At 47.0% G+C, this 18,271-nt stretch overlaps 1 protein-coding gene across 2 annotated transcripts in view; it reads right to left on the reverse strand.

The window, feature by feature from the left end:
• Positions 1-4,418: 4,418 nt before the first annotated feature.
• Positions 4,419-18,271, reverse strand: part of DIP2A (DIP2 acetate--CoA ligase A) — a 784,944-nt gene continuing 771,091 nt past the window's right edge. For both annotated transcript variants that reach the window (XM_078681430.1, XM_078681429.1), the window contains one exon: positions 4,419-10,405. In XM_078681430.1, coding sequence (XP_078537556.1) covers positions 10,153-10,405 — 253 coding nt within the window. In that variant the 3' untranslated portion in view covers positions 4,419-10,152. The remainder of the gene's footprint in view (positions 10,406-18,271) is intronic.

The following is an 18,271-nucleotide window of genomic DNA, read 5'->3' on the forward strand; positions in this document are numbered from 1 at the left end:
TTCCGAACTTGAGTGATCAAATATGCATCCGAACCCAATGGCGGAAAAAAACAATCTGGGGATGGAGTCGATGCCCATCCGCACTGTAGTCCAGGGGAGGAGCCACCTATCTCGTGATACTTCGAAGACTCTTCCAGGACAACAATGTGCAATCATCCGGACCCAACACTAGGCAGCAATCTATGCAATAGATATGAATTCAGCAGCCCACATGCCTCGAACCTATAGGATCACGTGCTGGTGCCAGTCACAGTCACCTCTGTGCATGCGGATAATCGCACCCCCTCCGCCCTCACTTTCTTAAGTACCCCTCAGGAATTCCAACTCTAGAACAGAACATACACACACATCAGCATGGACAGAGGGTAAAAGTAAACATAAATCCCAGCACAGGACATCATTCCCCTCATATTACAAGCCTTGGCATAGCCAATAGGTCTCGCCTTAGGGACCTGCTGCATAGCTAAATACTTATAAGGTCCCAAGGGAGAGACCTATTGGCTATGCCAATGCTTGTTTTCAAACCAGTGTTTAATTTTATAAAGAAATGTACTTTAATACACATGTAAAACATAATACTTCATAGAACAGGCTACAGGTACAGTTACTTTACTTTTGCTTGGGCTACGATCCATGGGTCTTGGTCGCCCTCTCAGGTGTCCCTCTTTAGACTAATTAGGCAACCCCCCCACTACTTAAGGGTTTCAGCAATCTAGGAAAAGTATCAAGGTCCCGGCACAAATATTACCTCTTTGAATAGTTTGTATGCTGAGTTATCTCACCAAATAGTGGTTGTTTCAGTCTTCTTCTGGCAGTCAGTGTGGACCCACAGCACAGATCCTTCTTGCTTGTTCTTCCAGGAGGAGACGCGTAAACTGGAGGCTCGCCCCATATTTTGGCACAGGCTGTAGAAACGAGTAGTGGAGGCAACAGACTGGAATCCTTGCAGGTGTGCAGGGCTCCAGTGAAGATGCAGTCCTATCTGCTGAAAAATTTGCTTCAGTGAAGATGCAGTCCTATCTGCCAAAGAATTTGCTTCTGGGTAGGTGAGATTGAGCAGCAGGGGTCAGAGGTCACAGCAGCACGGTCCAACTAGGATACAGACTCTGATGTGGCACATCTGCCTTGAGCCTTTTTTTTGGTGCAGTGGCAGTCAGCTCAGGTTCAGTTCATCAAGGACAGTGCATTGAGACACAGCTCCTCGATGCAGCAGCACAGTCTAATCAGGCAGTTCTTTGATGAAGTGGCATATTCCACTAAGGCAACATTCTTCAATGCAGCAGCACAGTAACAGATTCTTCAGTGTTCTTCACCTACCTGGTGTCACTCATACAGAATGACTGCGCCTTTTTAGGGCACACAGATCGCTCTCCTCATTCTTCGTGTTCTGGTAGACCCACACACCATCAGGCCTGCTTCTGCTTGTCCCTAGACAGTCACACCTTGCACAGGGTTAGCAAAGCCCTTCTCCTTGTTAGCATGCAGGTTGGCTTCTAGGTGCTTTAGGTCAGAGAAACAGCTTCTTTCTTCCAGGCAAGACATCAGGTGTTGTCCCTCCACCACTGGGAATAGCACTGCCAGGCAGACACCAGTTCTGGTTACAGAGCAGTCATGTCAATACTCTGCAGAGCACTCCCTTCCTTGGTCAAAGAGAACCTTGAACTAGTGGGTCAGCAGCGCCCCCTTTTATACAGCCAATCCAGACAGGAAACGTTGATCAATTGCCTGCACTTTCAGAACGGTTTATGGAGGTTCTCCTTTCAAGTGTCCTATACAGATTCCTTTCCAGACAGGCTTTATGTAGAGTGATACTCCTCACAACATCGTAGCTTCCAACCTGGAGCACTCAATCAAGAGGCACAAAGAGGCATAGGTTTTCTGCAGCTGACTATCAATAGACACACTGAGCACTGATTAATGGAGAGACAAAAGGCTGACTTCCCGTAGGCTGGGGTCACTTTCTCCTTAACAACAGATTAGTCTCACTTCACTCAACCACTTACCATTGCTACAGGAAGGCTCATCAGCAGCTCTTCTCAAAGAAAGGCCTAACTAAATTTCCAAAGTAGCCTGGTCTTATCTGTTCACATTTCAGTAGCTAGATTCTCGCTCTTGTTTCAGTGATGTCAGCAATATACTTCCACTGTCTGAGAAAACAACCACACCGCTATCTTGTGCACAGAAAGGCCAGGGGCTTCCAAAATGGAACCCACAGGCCTCCATTGCTCTAGCTTACTCACACACAGTGCATTTAGCACACAGGCCACATACACGGACAATATACACTTGGGATTGCAGTATTAGGATCTGAGTAACAACATAGAAGTGGAACTTTACATGAGTGGGGCAGTAGGCCTCCGCTCCAGTGACACAGATGAAAAGGTCTGGCCACAACTGTCGATTCACTTACTTTTTGAATCCGCATCTGATGAAATAACTCACCATTACCCATTAAAGAATCACTCTTAGACGTATTATCATTGAATCCCAGAGGGTGAGTCCAGTGGGTCAACTACATCAAGGGTTGGTTGGTCAAACTGGGCATGAGCGATCTTTGGCTTAACCCTGACAGCATTCAAAAAAGTCAATAAACCTTCTCAAAAAGAGATACTGGAGTTTTGTGAATGACATTTGGTTAAGTGAGCGAACTGCAGGAAAGTTGACAAGTAGATTCCTGAGTTTTAAAGACAAAACGTACCAGGAAGAATTTTTGAATCTTATTGAACCACCGCTTGCGAAATCCTTATACCTAAAATTTAAGTATAGTATCCTTCCAGTCAACAGTTTACGCAGTAACTGGAATGATGCTAACATCTCGTCTAGCAGTCCGGCAAGCAAGGCCGTACCCTGAAACAGAAGTACACTTTCTATTCCTCTGCTCTAGGAACAAACAGATCAGAAGAACCTGGTTAATTACGATTTGTCAGATTTGGCTACTAATTGACTAACTGAGATCATTAGAATTTTAAGAAGTGATAGTACAGAATACATAATTTTCGGACTTTCTAGATACTTGTTGCAAGCATGGAGATTAAGAAACAGGACACTGAAATACTTGAATGCTAAATGATCCAATTATGAAGTACTGTATATGGCTGCTATGTCTACATAGATTAAAAAACATGAATACATTTGTATGCATGGGGATTCCCATGACATTTCAACCAATAATATTAATGTACTAACTTACCCAGGGAAATCTTTGTTGGAAACTGATGGTGAATTCATGTGAACTACACCTCATTAGTATCCCCTTTATCTTTTGATGTTTGAATATACAAGTATTATCTGGATTTTCCCTGCTACCGCCTTTATTGTGTACATACACATATACTGCACCTGCCATTGTGTCTTATGTTTCATTGTGTATTTCAGCTTGAAGTGCAATTGATCTAGAATGTATGCATCCTTAGATGCTGAAATCGTGTTCAGAATCAGAATTGTGTTATTCTTTGAATTTGTTCTGTACAAATGATTTTTTTCGCAGCTGACGTCTAGATTGCTTTCATTGGTAAGTAGAGCCAATTACTAGATTCTGATTTGTCATAGTTAATTTGAGGCTCCCTCAAAAATCAACTACAAACTGAAGTCCAGATTTACGAACGGCTTGTGACTGCATTGCGCAAGGCCACGCATGGTGATACAAGCCCATAAGTGAGATTTACTGTGCCACAAAGAATCGCCTTGCGTGGCATACAAAATATGGAGTAAGGCAGGGCAAGTCACTGCCTTGCATTACTCTGTCCTGGAAAGGCAAGTCATGGCTGAAGCATGGGTTTTCTATGCATCCACCCATGGTTTTTGATTAATTCCTAGATTTACTTACACAAGTAAACCTGGGAATGCATCGAACTTCTATGCCTTCCCAGGTAAGGAGTAATGAAGAGAAATGGTAATTTCTCCTCTTTTTTTCCCCACTTTCTACTTGTGTGCTGCATTCTGAAGCACACATGGAAAGAGGGAAAAGGCTGAAAACATTCTTGTTATGCAGGAAACTGTTCCTTCTTGCACAAAAACAATCATGCCTGTAACACTGGCACCCTTGGGTGCCTGTATTGGTTCTAGCCTGCACTGAATGCGCCAGCGCAGGGAGAGGGCAGGAATGTTCCATATCTTCGTAAATGTGGCAAATTCCTGCCTTCTCTGTCACTTAACTCAGCAAGGTGACTTGCTGCGTTGGGTTGCGTGACCCATTTGTATATCTGGACCTCAATATGTGGCAATTTCACACAATGCATGATGTGGAGGGACACGCAGGAGGTCATCACTTGAAACCCTGAGAGTTATGGATTTCAGAGTGTTCTTGCGACTGAGTTTTACTACAAAGCATGTGTTTTGTTTAAATATGAGACCACCACAACTCGAGGACAACTGATGATAAGAACATTACATTACTGGATTAACAACATTGCTACTCATTTCGTTTTAAAATATTTAATGTGCTTTTTTCATTTTGTTTCAAGGCAACTTGTCCAACTGTCACCGATCTCAATACAAAAATCATACAATACTCTCTGCCCTTCTTTTGCTATAAAACTAAAAGTTTAAAACAGACGGAAATAGTTTGCTTGTGCCAACTATCCGAAGAGAAGGAATGCCATTAGTCCACCAGGGAGATCCTTATGTGTCAGTCCAACAATAAGTTACATAAAATCTGTACATAATTACAACAAGGTCATTACATAGCTAAACGTCTCACTTTCTAAAGCTATGCTGGAACTAGACTACTGAGCTGCTGACCTGGGCAGCTCGGCAAAGTATTTCCATTGCTTAAGACGGGGAATCAAGTTCAGTATTGCTGAGGGCCCCAAGGGGCCTGTTAACTGTCGTTTCAATCCCTAGATTTCTCTGGCACCATCTTAGTGGATCCATCTAGAAGAATCCCTGATTTTCTTCTTGCACATACATGCAGTGATAAATGAGGTAAAAACAAATTTTCTTTTTCTTAACTTTATAAAAATAGTCTATTTCCTACACTCGTGCTTTATTATCATTTGTGAGTGGTTTCACACTGTTTTCAGATCACTACAACATTCAACTGAGCCAGAACTTCTGCTTTGGAGGAGCGGAATGAGTTTGGAATTTCAATAAGTCGATCAGTTTTCCAACTGATAAAGAAATATTGAAAGCTACATATAGGGACTATTCAACCTTTGCCGAAACAGTGTGATAACTTGCAGTGTACGTTTCCACAGAGGACAAGGTTTTAGCCCAAATTACTGTCACAGTGAACATTATAACTGTTCGACATCTCATGATGTATCTAGACACTGTGTTGGTAACATCTCACTGTACATTTCCTGAATGCAAAATGTCAGAGCGTTGTACATACTGTGCAACACACTGACAAGATGAGTTTAAAAGTGTATGTTCCAAACATTAACTAAGTATGCACCGACTGTGCATCATCTCACAGAGCACACATCACACTGTAAAGTTACACAATACCTGCTTGTATGACATCGAACAGTGGATGTCCCCACTATGAGCCAGCTCACTGTGTACATCCCAATAGATTGGCATCTTGCTCTGCATTCTGCACCTGTGAGGCATCCCATGGTACATGTAGACCTGTACAACATGTCACTGTGCAAGCTGTAAAAGTGAGATAGTGGGCCGTGCATGCCCCAACTGTGTGACAGCCAATGGTGCATTCCCGTTCAGTGCCGCAGCACCTAGTGTAGCTCCCAAATATGTAACAGCTGACACCACACATCCACAAAACTGGACTGTGTGCAATCTTATGCTGCGTGTCTAGGAGTTATCACATGTTGACAAATGAAGAGACATGGAAATCTCACACAATCAACCCATTTCCTCACAACAGGGCAGTGCGTGCACCCAGAGAATTGGGTAGGGGTTGGATTTGTGCATAGAAATTGAAAACCAGGACCATAACTTGCATACAATGAGCGTCGACATGGTTATTGTTCAGGGACTGGTTAGGGATGCAGTGTCCCCCTAAACATGCAATACATGTCAGAGGAGCAGTTTTGTGGAGGTCGGACTGGCACATTGTTTTCCTACCAGTTCCCATCGGAAGGGATACCATGCACATCTAGGCGCTTCCATTGATAACACTGTTCAGTGCAGTGGTCAGGATGTGGTGAAGTCTGAACCTAATTCTTGTTAATTCTACTGATAAATGTCTTCAAACGATAGCTGACTGGAAGACAGCACTGCATGTAAAGAATATAATTGGTACAACAAAGGAGTACAAGATTATTTCCACATTTGCAACTTGTGTAAAAGACTGTTTCTTCTATTCACTTCTAAATAAAGGAAAGAAGCAGATCCTCGTTTAACTTTTGATTGCAAGCTACAGGCAAGAAGGGGAAAATACAGATTTTTGAGAACAGGTACACCACTATGGAGCACTAATCCACACATGGCCTCTACAGACAGTGCTGTTTTGCAGCACTATATTACAGCTCATGTCTTAATTTCACAAGGCCTTTTGATGGAAAGGGTATGATGATGACCAATTCTCTGTACCATAATTCCTAGAGCACAATGAACAAAGGAACACCACATTGGACATTAGGAGAAGTTGACTAGTAAGAGGTAGAATATGAAATGAATCTTTTTAAATCACCGATAAAGAACCAACCGTGGATCTGAACTATCCCCGCATGTGTAATTTTCAGAAATCCAGTCTACGCTTCAAACTATTCTGGTAATATCCTTACTCGGTATTCCCTTTTCTCTTTTAAAGTGGGATTTTTGGGACTTCTCAGTAGAGCAGAAGCCGACACGTGGTCTAGCACATTTAAGTGAGAATGAAACTGCCCCAGACTCACAAAGGGAGTCAGTTGTGAATCTCGGACCCCTCTATAAATGCTACTACAGGATCAATCACCACCAGACATGATCAGGTCAATATCTGCAAATATCTAGGAACACTCAATAGGGAAATCTTTTTTATCAGAAAGGGAAATTCTGGAAATAGTAAAATGTCAAATGAAATAGCAACTCTTACATCCCCAGTTCTTTCCATGACAGTAAGAAATAGGATTCTCAAATTCTCTCATACTTGCTTTTGGGTTTGAGTTTCATATAAACTTATGTCTTAACTAACAGAACATGAAGTTGTCTATGTGGTTATAAACCGTTTTCTTAGTAGAGGTCATTACGACCATGGAAAATGAGAAGTCTCAATGGTCATTTAAGGGTGGAGACCTCAAAACAATGTATCCTATAGGAAAGACTCACAATGAGAATTTCCATTACAACTCATAACCTTGCTAAGACATGATGGAACGTAGGCGTAGGGACCACAATTGGAGGCCAGTGTGGAAAGATCTGACATTAGGATATCCTTTAGAAATACATAGTGCTCATAACTCCGATTGGTAGACTGTTAGGCCAGGAATAATTTACAATTCTGAATATTAACTTTTTCAAACTAAATGGCCCAATGCAAAATGAACCAATGGCATGACTTTGCCGTAAAAGTGGGGGTCTGTGTAGGAACAGGGGATCTTCATAGAGGTAATTATTGAGGTATATGAAGGTGATCAAGGCAAAATAATGAGCAACCCCCAAGACAGAGGCAACTTTTTCTTCTTTAGAACTAGATGTCAGGGGATTTCATTACTATTGAAGCAGTAACCATGCATTCAGAGACTGAAGGTGAGAGACAACTACATCCAGGATCAAATTAAACGTTAAGGCTGCTAATGAACAATTAAACCACCTAGGCTCAGATTCCTTCAGGACAATGAACACCTAGGAGGTAGGTCATAATTACGATTTAAAATGCATGTACTGACAACGGAGACATGTTACATTCAAGAAGAAACATTGGGGTGAGCTGTCTGGATGGAGAGTTGCAAATGAACCCCTTAGTCGGAAACAGCCTCAGATTTAATGTAAGAGTACCATGCAGAATTTTTGCTCAAAATAATTTAAGTAGGAAGCTGATTGGGCATCTGTTGTATCTTTCCTTTCAAGACAGCGTATGCCCAAACAGTTTAACTAACAGGAACTAGTTCTTTCTGCAGATTCTGATGCCTTCAACACGAGAGTCTTTACATGCACAAACAATACTTTTCGTTGAGTGCCCCCCGTGACAGAGCCACTAAGTCCAAATCTCAGAGGGGAAGTCTCGAAGAGATTCATTGACAACTTCTACTTACAAAGATCTAGCAACCGGAATGTGGCAAGGGTCAGTTTCTTAGGTTGCAAGAACGTAAAGGGCTACTGGCCACACTCCATCCCAAACATGACCAATCTAGCAGAACTGGGTGTTCCCAGAGTAATTAGCAGAACCTTATTTGGCTAGTGGGGTCCAAAAGCCCTCCAGGATGAGGAAGACTATTAGAATATTACCCTACCTTCATGAATGTGAGGGCTGGCACTGGAGGGACTTGCAGAGCCCAACCCGCCTCCTAAAAGGGCTGGAGGAAACATGCAATTTGAAGTTGCACAGTTGAAAGGGGATTCCTCTGCATTAAAGTCTACAAATATAATAGGGGAAGGGGGAGCAAAGCCTCGGGGAACAGTAAAAAGGAACACATGGTCATGCAGCGTTTATAAGCTGCTCTAGGTGCAAGCCTCCTAGTCCTTGCTAAAGGGAGCAAGAGGAAAAAAGAGGTAGTCTGTATTAGGTATTCTGCATCTTACACTGGTCAGCACAGCAATAAGAGACCACTATGAGGCAATATGATTAAAGCAGTCCTCTGGGCATGGCTCAATGACAAAGCAGTAGACATTTTACCATAACAGCGCTCAGCTGTTAAGACTGCAGTCTGCGGGAGTGTACAATGATGACTGTTTCAGTTGTCTCCTTAAAATGAAACTTCACACATACAATGCCATATTTTGGAACACATGTTTTTTCAGGTTTTTTTGTAAACTGGAGAGTGACCTATTTACCCACCAACTTACAATGTACTTACTGATATTTTGTAAGTAGAAAATAGTCCAGACAGAACATTTTTTGGTTAGAAACAAAATAAGATAGCTAACATCAGAATAGGAGTTTGTATACATTTTGAGACACTCTCAGCAGCTGTTTCAAATTATTAAGAAAATAAAGCACCATGGCATCTATGCGGTGTAACAGTCTCTTTGCCATTCCCCTTTGTGTAGGATTTGGCTCAGTGTTTGATCTTTAAAGACAAAAGCTTGATAATTGAATGACATTACAGATGCCATCGGGTGCCTCTGCAGAGAACATCACGTAGGACGACAATGTAGTTTATAGGTTGAGGGTATGAGTTGATGTGGGGAAGGTGTTGTGGAGGTGAAGCAGCTAGAGGGGGACTTGCATTAAATGCTCACTTTTCATGAACACACACAGCACCTTTAACCTCGTGCCCCATACAGAGTACAGCTTCGAAAGAGGAGAATGAACATATGTGAAAAGCAGCAATAGCTGAAAGCGAGGAAGCTGTGAACAAGGAGAAGCAAACGAAGACTTGCTAGAGGTGTGAGAAACAGCTTTAGTGAGGAACCCATTCAGTGAAAGCTGTGATTAAATGGCTTGTGTGAGGTGTGGCCTGATGATCACCTGTGAGTAATGCGCAACTGTGTGGAAAAACCTGGGTGGGTACAAAAAGCAGGCAGGTGTGACAGAGCAGGTTGCAGAGAGCAGCTGGATGTTGCATCCTGCCAAAAGTAGAGGGCAGCTGTTTAAGTGCAGCACGGAACAGTCGAGTTCTTGGAGTAAAAACTAGTTGCAACAGGGTGCTATTAAGGATGAGGTGTTCCTACAACCATGCTACAGTAGCAGTTGGTTGTGGAGTAAGCTATGTACAGGAAACAGCAGGATACAGTGAACAAGTAGCTATATGGAACAGTTGGGCGCAACAGGTTGTGGAGAGCAACTCCGAGTCACAGGCACCTGTGTGGTTCTAGCCATCTCCTCAAATTTTCTGTATCTCGTGGATCTGCTTTTGTGTTTCCTTTCAGTTCATTAAAATACCAACATTCATTAAAAAAAATATTTCTGCAGAGTATCGCTGGCGAACGTTTGAAACAAGGTCTCCGCACTTGAACATAATGCTCAGAGATTCCATCACATTGAATTGGATTTCGTTATTTGCTAGTGGTTGTGACTGCGGCAAAACTGGATTTGACGCTATTTGCAATTTCCTTATTTTAGTTTGTTTTGGTCTTGGCCATTTATATATATATCTGCTTTCAGCTTCACATGTTGTAAGCAACATAAATAGGATCAAGCTGGTCCGCTAGGAATCCGTCCCGTAAGTGCATGCGCTGCTTCTCGCCTCGGGAGTTGATGGGGATGACACCAGGATCCACGATTACCACAACGCCAACAATCAAGTAATGTTCTTCTAAAACTACATTTGTCACAAGTGGAACCAAGTCTAAAGCTTCCTGTTCTGACCCATCCAGCTCCACCACGACCACAAGGAGATTGGTCCAGGTAAACACAGCACTGTGTGGAGAAAGCAAAAGTAGTGAGGCAATGCGCTACAAGAATAAGAGAAGCATATCAAAAAGAGCCATGAGAAAGCTAGTATAAGAGGGTGAGAGAATAAAATGCAGGGTAAAAAGTGAGGACAAGAAGGAGCAAGAAAGGGGTAGACTCAGTATACAAGAGAGGACACTGAATGATAATAAAATGCAGCAGAAGACACAATGAAAAATGGCAGCATATTTGAGGCAAGAGGCGAAAAAAAGGGTAACAGGGTACAAGAGGGTGAAGATCAAGTTCTCAGACAACAAATAGTAAAAATGCAGTATAATGTTGGAGAGGAGGAGAAAATGTTGGAGAGGTGGAGAAAATGCAGGATCAGAGTTGACAGAAGGAAGAAGGGAACGCTAAAAATAAGCAGGGTATTCGTAAATAGAAGGAGAAAAATCAGTTTAACAGTGTATAGGATAAGAAATGTCTGGATAACAACCGACAGGAGACGAAAGATGGAGAAGAGCTCTAGACAAAAAACAGTATAACAAAATGTAAGATCATAGTGATGAAGATAACTTTGTATCGCATGAGTAACGCAGGTTAGCAAAGAACAAGGAAAAAAGCAGACTAACAGTGGAGAATGGCAGAATAACGGGACAGTGTGAGGAGAAAGAGCAAGACAACAGAGAATCAAAGGCTAAATGACAAGTTACCTAAATACAGGAGTGAAAGGGTATGATAACAGTGGGTCGGTGAACATACCGCATTAAATATGGGGAAAACAATGACAAAACTAAGGCTAGAGAAATGTCAGGACAACTATGGACACATAACGTAGCAATAGCGCTTAAAGAATACACAATTCCTTACTTACCGGTAACAGTTTGCAGCCTGTAGTGCTGTAGATTAACATGCTTTGCACACTCTGCAATCTATTGTTGGGTTTGAAACTTTACACTATGTTCTCATTTGCTGAAGAAGTGTTAGTTTAGAGGTGACTAGTGATACCTCTGCCTGAAACTCAAAATGCACCAGGACAGAAACTTAATCTCACATAATGTTTTCTCATAAGGGCAAGTGTAAAAGTGTGGTGGTGCAAAGAATAAGATTTTCATGACCTGGAAGTATTTGTAGGTGTGGACAATATGTTATCATTCAAATGGTTTATGAAAGCTTGCATATGGGGTGTTTCGGGAAGGGTGCAGGCTAATCTACAGCATGAGAGGCTACGAAGCACAAGTTACTTACCTTCGGTAACGATATATCTGTAAGAAACAGTAGTTAGTGTTAGATTCCTTATCTTAGAATATCCCAAGGCGTCAGACTGGATCCGGAAAGTTTTGCGTAGCAGTACCCTGCGCGTCGGTAGGCGTCGTCTGCGGCTCCGCGTCAGTCGTCGGCGTCGTGATCGCCGGGATGGTGTCGTCTGAGCACTTAGACGCCGCCCTCGTGCACGGACGTCCGTTCGTGTACATAGCTTTCCGCACCAGGAACGCAGAGCCATGCCAGAGAACGACACCGGTGCCATGAAACTAGGGCCCTCAAAGGAAGATACCTTAACCCTAGATATCAGTTCGCAGAACGGGGAGGATGGGTGGGGCGGTAAGGAATCTAACACTATCTACTGTTTCTTACAGATATATCGTTATCAAAGGTAAGTAACTTGTGCATCTAAAAGAAACAGGTTAGTGTTAGATTCCTTACCTTAGAATAGTAACCCCAGCAATACCAACCCCGGTGGTGGGTCTGCAAACCAAGATCACACCAGAAAGTCCTGGAGAACGGAACGGCCGAAGAAACCATCTCTCTGGACTTGGCTGTCCAGGCAGTAGTGTCTAGCAAACGTGTGTAGCGAAGCCCACGCAGCTGCCTGACAGATGTCCTGCAAGGGGACTCCCCGACCCAGAGTAGTAGTAGCTGCCGTGGCCTGTGTGGAATGGGCCCTCAGCCCAACAGGAGGCTCCTTTTTCGCCAAATAGTAACAGACCTTGATGCACAACACGACCCACGAGAGATGGTCCGCTTGTGCACCGCCCGTCCCTTCTTCGTGCCCACGTAACCAACAAAGAGCTGGTCGTTCAATCCAGAATTGGCGTGTGCGGTCTTCGTTAAAAGGAGAGCGTATGTTTTGGGTCCAGACGGTGGCGCCTCTCTTCCTCTTTCGTGGGATGCGGAGGCGGAAAGAAGGTGGGCAAGGTGATGGACTGCCCGGTATGAAAGGATGTAACCACCTTGGGCAGGAAAGAAGGACTAGTTTTCAAGACAACTTTGTTCAGATGGACAGAAAGGAAAGGAGGTTTAGAAGATAGAGCCTGGAGCTCACTCACTCTCCTGGCAGAGGCGATGGCAACCAGGAATGCAGTCTTAAGAGTCAGAAGACGAAGAGGGCAATTGGGAAGGGGTTCGAAAGGAGCGCACACCAAATAGGTTAGAACAAGGTTCAAGTCCCACTGAGGCATCACGAAAGGAACAGGAGGAAACATGTGCGTGATGCCTTTCAAGAATCTATTTACAACAGGGGACTTCAAAAGAGAAGGCTGATCAGGAAGCCTCAAGAAGGCTGAAATGGCAGAGAGGTAGCCCTTAATAGTGCCTAGAGCAGAGCCCTGCTGGGCAAGAGAAAGAAGAAAGAGGAGAACCTCTGAAAGGGGTGCAGAAAGCGGATCCACGGCCTTTGCTGTGCACCATGCCACAAATTTGTTCCACCTGCAGGCGTATACCGATTGTGTGGAGGGATGCCTAGCTGCCAGAATCACATCACAGACTTCAGGAGGCAAGTCAAATGGCCTCAACTGCCGCCTCTCAATCTCCACGCATGGAGGTGGAGGCTGGACAGGTTCGGGTGGAGGACCGTCCCCTGCTGCTGCAACAGAAGGTCCTCCTGAAGAGGCAGACAAATTGGGTTAGCGACTGACATGCCAAGTAGCTCGGGAATCCAGTATCTTCGTGCCCAGTCCGGAGCCACAAGGATGACTTGGGCCCGGTCGCACCTGATCTTCTTCAGCACTCTGGGCAGAAGTGGTTAGGCGGAAAGGTGTACAACAGACCGCAGCTCCACTCGCGCAGAAAAGCGTCTCCAAGCGAGTGCCCCCTTGGAAATTCCAACGCGCAGAACTGATGACATTGCGCGTTCTCTTCGGAGGCGAATTGATCTAACCAAGGCTCTCCCCACTGCTGAAAGAGGCCTCGCGCCACGCCCGAGTTCAGACGCCATTCGTGATCCATTATGCACCGGCGGCTGAGTTCGTCCGTCCTGGCGTTCAGGGAACCTGCCAGGTGTTGAACCACCAGGGTGACGCCCTGGTGTTCTAGTCATTGCCAGAGGCGCAGAGCCTCCTGACAAAGGCCCCACAACACCACCCCGCCCTGTTTGTTGCAGTACCACATGGCGGTGGTGTTGTCCGTGAACACCTGCACTACACTTCCCCGGACAGAGGGAAGGAATGCTTTCAGTGCAAGCTGGATCGCCCGCAGCTCCAGAAGGTTGATGTGGAGCCAGAGGCCTCAGATCTCCCTCTCCCCCATGTGGCCTCCCCATCCCAGGAGGGACGCATCTGTCACTACTACGTGCCCTGGTTGGGGAAGGGAGAGAGATCTGCCGCTGACCCAATCACGGTCCGTGAGCCACCACTACAACTGTCTCGCAGTGCCCTCCGAGATCAGGACGTGGTCGGACAGGTTTTCCTGATGCTGTGCCCACTGAAACTTCAGGTCTCACTGCAGAGCCCGCATCCACCACCTGGCGTGATGCACCTGAAGGATGCAGGAGGCCATCAGCCTCAGGAGCCGTAGCATCAACCTGACCGAGACCCGGGATAAAGGCTGAAAGATCGGAATCAGAGCCTGAATATCCCGAACCCGCTGTTCGGGTGGATAAACCCGAAACTGCGCAGAGTCCAGAACCGCTCCGATGAAAAGGAGCTTCTGAGAGGGGCACAGGTGTGACTTCGGCAAGTTGATGGAGAACCCCAGCGAGTGCAGGAGGTCGGCCGTAGTCTGGAGGTGGGAGACGACTGTCTGGGGCGAGCCTGCCTTCAACAACCAATTGTCGAGATGGGGGAAGACTGAAACCCCTAACCTACGCAGATGAGCTGCGACCACCGCCATCACTTTCGTGAACACCGTGGGGCGCTGGTAAGGCCGAAGGGGAGCACGGTAAACCGAAAGTGCTCGCGGCCTACAGTGAACCGCAGGTAACGCCGGTGGGCTGCAAGGACGGGGATGTGGAAATACGCGTCCTGCAAGTCCAAGGCTACCATCCAGTCTTCTGGGTCCAGGGCAGGTAGGACTTGAGCCAAAGTCAGCATCTTGAACTTCTCCTTCCGGAGAAAGCCGTTGACGCTCCGTAGGTCCAAGATAGGACGTAGGCCTCCTTTGCCCATCTTCGGTACCCGAAAGTAGTTGGAATAACAACCACGTCCTACTTCTGGCCCAGGAACGCGCTCGATGGCCCCCTTGGCCAAGAGGGCAGTAACTTCCTCCTGCAGAAGTTGCAAGTGATTCCCCGATATGCGGTGGTACTGCGGTGGCATGGCTGGAGGGGGTCGCCTCGAAGGGGAGGGAGTAGCCCCTTCGGACGATTTGCAGCACCCACCTGTCCGATGTGATGGTATGCCAGTGGAGGAGGTGATGGCGAACCCTTCCCTTCCATTGGCGTCGAATGGGCCTGAAAGCTCGGACTAGGAGGACTTTGAGGCAGATGCTGCGGGGGCGCATGTGGACTGACCTTGCAGTTGTCCCCCGGCACCGCCACATCGGTTACCACGTCCGCCGCCGGGCTGGATGTTAGTCTGCGGCCCCTGGCTGGCAGGACGTGTAGGGGCGCCCCTTCCTTGGCCACGAAAGGGGCGAAAGGCGGAAGTTTGCTGGCGTTGGCCGAGGCCCAAGGACTTGGCCGTAGCCCTGGAGTCCTTGAAACGTTCCAGCGCACTGTCAGCCTTGTCGCCAAAGAGGTGACGGCCATCAAAGGGCATGTCCATAAGGGTGGCTTGGACATCCCCTGAAAAGTTGGCAGACCTCAGCCAGGCGTGGCGGCGAACCGCCACTGTCGTTGCAATCGCCCTACCCAGCGAGTCCGTGGTATCAAGTCCACATCGTACTGAATAGTTTGATGCATCCCGTCCCTCTGCTAGGGCTTGGGTAAGCTGTGCCTGGACATCCACTGGGCACTGCGGCAGCACTTCCGCAACCGTATCCCACAGAGAGTGGGTGTAACGGCCCAAAAGGCAGGCGGTGTTGACAGACCGCAACCCCAAACTTAGGGAGGAGAACAGTTTCTTCCCAAACTGATCGTACCTTTTGGATTAGCGATCCGGAGGAGCGGTTGTGAATGCGGTCTGGGAGGTAGAGGCCTGGATCAACAGGCTCTCGGGGGTGGGGTGAACGGACAGGAAGCTGGGGTCGCCCAAAGCCGGGCGCTGGCGTCGAGCCACGTTCCGATCTACGGGAAGGCCCGTAGAGGGCTTGGACCAGGTGCCCACCAGAACGTCAGTGAGGGCTTCGTTAAACGGCAGGAGAAGCTCAGAGGAGCTTGCCTGCGGTTTGAGCACCTCAGTGTCGGGCGAAGTGCCCAGACCACTGGCCTCCCCCTGCTCGTCTGTCCAGTCCTGGCTCAACTGGCACTGCAGTGCCAGAGGGTCCTCAGACCCCTCCCAGTTCTCCTGGTCATCCATCTCCTGATAGTCAGGAAAATATGATGGAGCCGGGTCGTCGGTGAAGGGCTCACCGATCGGCGTCGAAGACGGCGCCGGGTGGCGCCGGTCCGACGCCGGATCTGGACAGGGGCTGGAACTGTGGACGGCGTCGTCTGGGGACGGCATCAGGGCGTCACCCCAGGTGACGGCGCCAGCGGAGGGGTCGTAAGGTCGACCGGCGTCGTCACGGATCCAGGCCTGGATCCTGAGGAGCCCTGCGGTGGCGGTGCCGGGGCCGAAGCACCCGACGGCGCCGGGGCCGGAGCCGCCGGCCCGCTAGGGCTCCCAGACGGACCCGCGGGGCCCGAAGGCGCCTCAGCGGGTTCCGACGGAGGGAAGTGTGACCTCATGGCCGTGAGGAAGGCACTAATCTCCTCCGGAGTCGCGTGCAGCCCAGGGACCAGCGGGTATGGAGCTGGACGCGTCGCCTGCGGCTCCGGCAGAGCCGCGTGGGCGGTGTCGCCCGACCCCCGGCCGCGTCAAGCGAGCGTCGGGGGGAGTCGGAAGAGAGATGTCGCTTCTTCGACTTCTTTTTGGAGTGCCTCGACTTACCTGAGGACTTGAGCCCGACGATTGGTGTTGACTCATTGAGCGGTGATGACTGCGGCCCCGCGACCGGTCCTTCGACCTCCTCCTGACATCGAGCGGCGCGGGGCCGATGGCCGGAGCTCGAGACGCTTATGGGACCGCTCCCGCCTAGCCTTCGAGGTCAAGGCTCGGAAGTCGGGGCACGACTTGTCATCGTTGTCGGCCCGAGACAGTAAAGGCACCGACAGTGGGGGTCAGTCACCGACATCAAGCAGTGACAAACGTCGCAGGGTTTGAACCCGGGCATCCCTACCGGCACCACGAGTCGAGGAACGACTCGAAAAGTGATCCAAAATAGATCAAAAAGTTAGTCAAAAAATTACTAAGAGTACTGCTCTTCCCAGATCTGTGCTTGCTGGCGCGGAAAACAGAAGAACTGACGTCTGCGCATGAGGGCGGTGTCTAAGTGCTCCGACGACGTCATCCCGGCGCCGACGACGGACGCAGAGCCACAGACGAGCCTACCGACGCGCAGGGGTACTGCTACGCAAAACTTTCCGGATCCAGTCTGACGCCTGGGGATATTCTAAGGTAAGGAATCTAACACTAACCTGTTTCTTTCAGATCCAAAGGTTTACAGGTAGGTAATGTTTTCCATTTGTAGCATGTGCAAGCGGAGATCATATGCTGTGTATAGGCTAAAATGCAGTACCCAAACCCCTAAAATGATGTCTTGCGAGCAGCGGTGGTAGACGTGAAACAATGTTTTAAGCACTATTCTGTTGACTGGTGCTTCAGAACGGTATGAATGTCCACACAAAAGCGCTTAGAAATTATTTCGATGGAACTCCATGCAGCAGTCTTACAAATATCTGTTAGAGGTACATTACCTAAAAGCGCCATTGCTGAGCCTTTTTTTATGAATGAGATGTGCGCAGGGTATGATTTTTAGTGTGCGTTTTCCTTCTGGATAATAAAGCTGAAAGCATTTAATAACTCATCTTGCTAACCCTGCACTTGAGATTGAGTTGCCAAGGTATGTCTTTGCAAAAGCCAGCAACTCTTTTGGTTTTTCTAATGGACAAAGCATGGTTCTAATAGTGCAAGATTGCCTTCTGCATATTTAATGTGTGCAAAGTTTTTCCACTATTGATTGTGGCTCTTGGAAAAAAGAAGGCAAAACAATGGACTGGTTCAGGTGAAATGGCAACACAACCTTTGCTATAAAATGAGGATGAATGAACAGCACTACCCTGTCCTTGTGTATCTGTATAAAAGGTTTGTCAACTGATAATGCCTTGGAATGAGGTACAAGCCATAGGAAAATGCTACCTTTAAATACAGAAACTGTAATGAAGAGGAATGTAGTGGCTCAAAGATTTCACCCTTGAGTCTAGTGTTGACAATATGTAGCTTCCTAGAAAGATTGGACAAGCCTAGGAGGAAGGACTCTTAAGGCCTTACATGCTATGAAGACTAGAATAAAAAATAAAAAAAGATTTTCAAGATCTGGGGCAACTACCGATAAGGGAGCCTGTACTGATGTGTAGGCTAAGCCTACTTTTTGCAAGTGCGACAGTGTGCTATAGTGTTGCAGTCAATGGATCAATATGAAAGTAAATGACAACGAGTTTCTATTTTGCAGCATTGCATATAGGTCTCTGGTAGATTT

The sequence above is a fragment of the Lissotriton helveticus genome, chromosome 3_1, assembly GCF_964261635.1.
Source record: "Lissotriton helveticus chromosome 3_1, aLisHel1.1, whole genome shotgun sequence".
Taxonomy (NCBI): domain Eukaryota; kingdom Metazoa; phylum Chordata; class Amphibia; order Caudata; family Salamandridae; genus Lissotriton; species Lissotriton helveticus.